The sequence below is a fragment of the Centruroides sculpturatus genome, unplaced genomic scaffold, assembly GCF_000671375.1.
Source record: "Centruroides sculpturatus isolate CEXI.00-Female unplaced genomic scaffold, Cexi_2.0 scaffold2547, whole genome shotgun sequence".
Taxonomy (NCBI): domain Eukaryota; kingdom Metazoa; phylum Arthropoda; class Arachnida; order Scorpiones; family Buthidae; genus Centruroides; species Centruroides sculpturatus.
Window position 1 is genome coordinate 4,356 of NW_019386852.1, and position 6,474 is coordinate 10,829.

At 23.9% G+C, this 6,474-nt stretch overlaps 1 protein-coding gene across 1 annotated transcript in view; it reads left to right on the top strand.

Moving 5' to 3' along the window:
* Positions 1–1,552: 1,552 nt before the first annotated feature.
* LOC111615849 (McKusick-Kaufman/Bardet-Biedl syndromes putative chaperonin-like) overlaps positions 1,553–6,474 on the top strand; it is a gene marked incomplete at its 5' end in the record, with an annotated part of 15,462 nt that continues 10,540 nt past the window's right edge. Inside the window, one exon of the mRNA XM_023357282.1 lies at positions 1,553–1,728. Coding sequence (XP_023213050.1) covers positions 1,553–1,728 — 176 coding nt within the window. The remainder of the gene's footprint in view (positions 1,729–6,474) is intronic.

Genomic DNA, 6,474 nt, shown 5'->3' on the forward strand with positions numbered 1-6,474 from the left:
ATTTATTTTCATGTAGTTTAAATCTATCTTTTATCACAATTAATTTTATTTTAATGAAAGAAAATGGCGTCCGATTAAAATTTATTATAATCAATTTCTGAAAATTATCTATATAAATTTTTAAAAATTAATTTTTTATTGTTAGGTTTGTAATTGAAAAATGCTTATTGGATTTTTTTTTCATTTTACATGTTTAGAAACTAAAATCAATTTTAAGTAATTTAAATTAACTTTATTTAAATAAAATTATTTAAAAGTAATTGTGGGAATGACATATATATTAATAAAAAGAATTAAAGATAACCGAAACGAAAAAATTTATTAAATTACAAAATTTATAAAGCTTTTTCTTTGATGTTCTTATCGATTTTCTATTCGTAAAAAGCTCCATTTAAGAAATTAGAAAAAAAAAATTTAAATAAATTTTAATCGTTTACCTTTTATTATCTTTTATAAGAACAATTCGACTTTATCAAACATTGGATCAATAAGGTAATAGTTATGTCGGATTTCCATCAAAAATCCGACCTATCTTGGTATTGTAATAGTTAGATTTCAGATTGTTCTTTTTCTATATTTGTCCTGTAAAATGTCTTCAAATAACAACCAAACTGATTGCTATAAGAGACAAGAGGAAACTCTATACCGAATTTATTACTACTCTTTTTATTTTTTATCGTTTACGGATAGATCTTGATCGAATTTTATAAAACATATAAGTTCAATAAGATACGAATGAATATAACACTATAATAAAATACTGTATACGAAAACTGATTTTATAACAAGATTCTATCGTTCTTACAAAGCAATTTATTTTATTATTATTATTATTTTTTAAAATAAATCTGTAATTTCAAAATTTAATAAAATATAAAAATAAATTTTTTATACCGGATTCACTTATAAACCGTATATTAAATTTTATATACATAAAATCTATACATTAAGTAGAATATACATACATAATGTACTATAATAATATACACGTAGACCCCCCCTATAANTTTCTATTTTTAACTGCATTGTGACTGTTCAAAATAAATACAGCTTTTTTTTTTTTTTGTTTAAAACACTCCTGCTTTGAATTAGTTATGTATTTATATATAGAAATATTTCATTCCATCAAATATTAGTAAAATTACAAATTGTTTTAATTCTTTGTTGGAAATCATGCTTTAATAGGTTAATGTTACATGTTTTGAGAAATGAAAATCATCTCTAAATTTAATACATTAATTAATAGAATAATTTAGAAGTTAATTTCTACTTTCTTTCATTAAAATATATTTTTAAATGTTTTTTTCCTTGTTAACAAATTCTGTTAAATTAATTTTACAGTTTTAAGATTAGAGATTTAAAATTTGAAATTTCTCTGTTTTTTGATAATGATTTAAAAATTTTTCAAAATGTTTAAATTAAAAGAAATTACTATGCAATTTTATAATTAATTTGCTGAAGTTATATATGTAAATGGTTTCATTTTTATTCAATACATAATTCAAGATTTAGTATAATTAATTTTATAATAATAAAAATTTTATTTATTTAGGAGCTTGTCCAATAGAAACTTTACTTTTTCCAGAAGATTTAAATGTTGTAGGTAATGTAACATCTATTGAAATGAAAAAAATTAATAAGAAAACATATGTTAATCTGCAGTCTAATGATACAATGTGGACGTTACTAATATGTCATAACATTGAATCAGCATTAAATGAAACAAATGTAAGTATAATTTAATTTTTAATAAACATATTAATCTTAAAATTCATGTAATTTATGTGCTGTTCAAATGTACTTTTATTAATATCTTATTAAACTTATTTTTATTTCTATTGTTAAAAACTTGAAATTTGACAAAGAATATGACATCTTTTAATTAATATTAAAAAAATTTTAATAACTTTTTGTAAAATACTTATTTTTTTTATTTATATTTGTCAAATAATTCATTTTAAGAGACTTTAAAAAATTTAAAGTTTTAAAAGAAAATAAAATATTTAATATGTTCATTTATATGTGAATTATTTTTCGTATTTAAATACGTACTTTTCTTTATTTTTTAATCTTTTTCTTCAGTTTCTTTTTACATGCTGTTGAGAATGTGTTAGAAGATGATTTTGTTTATCTACGTCTTGTGAGTTAGGTTTTTTGATTAATATCAGTTGTATTATTGTTTTCTGAATTTGTAAAAAAAATTTCAATTGAAACTGAATGATCTGCACACTGATATTCTGAAAAACAGAATATATGTTTTTTCTAGCATATCACTTAACATAGTAAAATAGTAATAATTAAAATGAAATACATAACTGCAGAAATGTTTAAGTTATTTTCATATTTATTATAGATTAGGATAAGATAGGAGTGATATATAGCAGTATAAACTCAATCAAATTTTGTATGCTGACATTTCTAGACAAGCAGAAAAGATTTCTACAGTGGAAAATTTTATTTCCAAAACTTTCCACTATGAGATCTGCTGGCTCTACAAGTAGTTAAAAAACCTTGGTGTAATTTCTCAAGGTGCACTCAAAGCATTAGCACTGCTTTCATTAAACAGCTTCACAAGATGCATTCAGGCATGGTATAAGCATTGATGTTGATCTACAGTAATATGAGAGATATGAGTGATATTTCAAATGCCATAAGCAGTTTTATGCCCAGAAATTGACCATACCTTATATATATGCCTGATGTCTATGCTATGTATTATTTTGCTGCTCATTACAGTAATGAGTTTTGGAACTAAATTTTTTTCTCCTTGGAAATTTCTTTTGCATGTCCAGAAACATCAGCATGTAAAATTTGGTCAAGTTTGGATTGCTACATATCCCTTCAGATGTTGAATAGGAGTACTTTAATTATGATCACCCAGTATATGCTTTATTTTGTAAATCTAATATTTTTATCAAATATTATAAAAAAATATTAGATTTAAAATATGTAGAAATATAAAAAGATATTACTAAAAACTCAAGATATAGAAATATTAATGTTTTATTATTAATGATCTGGTCTTAAAATTTTATTGTATCAGTTTAAAAAAATGAATTTCTAATTTCATAAATTTTTAAAAAGTTAACATTGAAGGGACTAATTTTATCTAGTGTATAAAAGATTAAAGTCATTCATAAAATGTCATAGTAAAATCAAAACAATAGTAAAGGACAATTTTTTATTACATATTAAATTAGAGCATATACTTATAGTTGTTTAGCTCTTCATCAGATCTCTATAGAAAATTACAAATTATTGCTTTACAAAACATTGAAATACAAAATATATTCCACACAGATATCAGGTAAGGTTCAAAGGATCAGAAATCTTAGGATTGTCTAAGCAAAGTTAAGATTGCCAAGAGTGTTTTATGCATTATCTGAAATAAAGTTTTATGTTGGACTTTGCCTGAAAATGAATTAGGCAAATTTATGGTTGCCTAAAAGAGATCTGGGCAATTTCCAAATATTGATTTTTTTGTTCATATGTTACCCTGTCAATCTTAAGTTTACTCGGTTACATGGATGTCTGAAGAAAATTTTTCAGGAGGAAAAGCTTGGAGACAGATAATTACATTAATAATTTTTATTTAATTAATTAATTTTCTGGATTTTTTCAGAAGTATTGGGTTGTTCGGAAAGTAATTTTATTTTTCTTTATTACTAGAGGAATTAGCCAATTTCATTTTAAACCAAATTTTCATTATATACTTTGATAGCTGACATTTTAAGGCTTATTTGTAAAAAATTTTGTTTGATTCTGTACAATTGTTCTTTTTCGGTGTCCCATTAAATATGAAAAATCAAAAGCACCATTTTTGGCATATTTTGGTTTTTTATTACCAAAAAATCAAAATGCTGTTCAAGCAAGAAAAAAATTTGGTACATGTATGGAGAAGATGTGTTGAGAGAAAGACAGTGCCAAAACTGGTTTACAAAATTTTGTTCTTGCAATTTTAGTATTGAAGATGCACCACATTCTGGATGGCCAGTTGAAGCCAATGAAAACAAAATAAAGGTACTGATTGTACTGCCAAATAACAACATGTGAAATCACTAAGAGATTAAATTTGTCGAATTGAACTGTTTATGATTACTTGAAATGAATTGGTTTCATTTCAAAGCTTGATATATGGGTTCCATGTGTTCTTAAAGAGAGATGCTCTTTTTGGTGGGATTTTAAGGAAATTTTTTTTTTAGCTTTATCAGACAATTTAACAATTGATTCGAAAATGTACCACCATCGAGTAAACAAATTGAGTAATATCATCAAATAGAAAAGGCCAGGATTGATCAACAAAAAAGGTGTAGTGTTTTACCATGATAATGCCAAATATCATGCAAATTTGGTAACTTGTCAGAAACTGTTACAGCTTAGATGGGATGTGCTATCACACCAACCATATTCACCAGATCAGGCACCCTCAGATTATTACTTGTTCCGGTCTATACAAAATTTTTTTAAATGTAAGACATTTACTTGAAATGACAATGTCAAAAATCACTTGGATCAGTTTTTTATAAGCAAAGATCANTAATTGAGCTGAGTTAAAACTGTTATTAATATTATTGTAAATGAAAAAATTTTTAACTGTCATCAGTTTTAAGAACAAAATGACAATATTTATTTAACATCAAATCAACTCCATTATTAAACAAAATGCTTATTTGGTGTAGAATCCAAAAAGCAATTAATAAATATTTAAACAAATTTCATGGACATAATAAACAGTATTTGTAAAAATTAAGTTGCTGAATGATTTGATATATAATACAATTAGATACTAGTTCTTTGATTCATTTACTATTCATTACTGAAATGTACTTAACAATTTATGGCTATCCTGTAAATCAGTTTTAATAAAGATACTGGTTGATGGTTGAGGCTGTTAAGGCATGCATTTGCTGCTCTGAGTGATCTTGAGATTCAAATTTGGGTTCAATCCTCAAAAACTTTCTTAGATGATCAAGCCATCCCCCACCATTCCACTACTTTATTGCAGATTTTACTGAATCCATGATGGGTGTGAATAAAAGATCCTCTTATTAAACATAAGGCAGAAAGAATTTAAAATATTTAATAAATAAATATTTCAAAAGTAAATTCATTTATTGATGTAGACCTGATGAATTTGTAATTTGTTTTTATTGATATGTGCAGAAGATATGCAATAATAAAAATAAATTATTAATTTTAGTTTTTATGAATTGCTTATAAAGTACTTTTTCATAATTAACAGATTATATTTTTATTAAGTTTAGTAACTTTCATGTAAAAAAATACAGTCAAGCCATAAAAACAAAAATTTAAATAAATTCTGATCTTTATAAAATCATTTATTGAAATCAAATAATTAGATTCAAACCACCATAATTATAAATTTATTCAGTTTATTCTGAAAAAGTTATTGTTGAGTGCTGATAAAAGAATTTAAACTCCATTAATGAAACTAAGAAAACATTTAATAATGAAAATACTATAAAATATATATTAAGAGAATGATAGTAATCTTTAAAAGCTAAAATTTTGTGCTTAAATAAACATTACTTATATCATTACAGGAAAGTAAAAAGTATATAATTTAATATTATGAAAGCAATTAAACATAAGTTTAAATAAGCTAAAATTTCAATGGGTTTAACTAACAATCATAAAAACATAATATAAACATTTTTTAACTTTTGAAAATAAGTGATATATATTGAACTTCAAATACAATTTAAAATAAATTTTAAAATACTTTTTCTCTTTTCCTATTGGAAATATTTTTGTGATAAGAATAAAAATTTTAATTTTTGATTGAATATTTTTATACATTATTAAATTAAATATTAGTATTATACTGTAATAAAACAAACTCTATATTTTTAGAATAAATATGTTTTTATGTTCAGAAAGTACAAAAGCATAAAGTTTATTAATGTGTTAAATAATTTAAGTATTTGTTCAAAATTAAAAATCTTTTGAAAATTATAAACTTAGAATATGTCAAAAAACACTAAATGAAATAGTTATAGTTTCTTATTTTTAAATCTGTATAGTACAAGTTTCTACCTTATTGGAAATTTATTTTCTTTGTTAAAAGCTAATACAGTAGAGTCTCGAAAACTCGGCATAATGTGGACCGAAGGGTGGCCGAGTTTGTGAAAATGCTGGGTTATCAGGAATGGGGTTAAAAAAAATAAGTATGAGTGTTTCCTCAGAAAATACTGTACTGTACTTGTATGTATTGTTTACTTGAGAATATAACAGAGAATATAACTGCCCAAATACCCTTAAACAAAGGAAAAGTACATCCTTTATGAAGGCATAGAGCCTTTACTACATGAAAATGAAAATTAATGAATACACTGTGTATAGTAATTTACCTGATAAGACAGACCTCAGAAAAATACTTTATGAGGCATAAAGCTGTCTATAATGAAAATTAATTAACTAAGGATTTTTTCTAACTGCCAGGGTGTGGCCCAG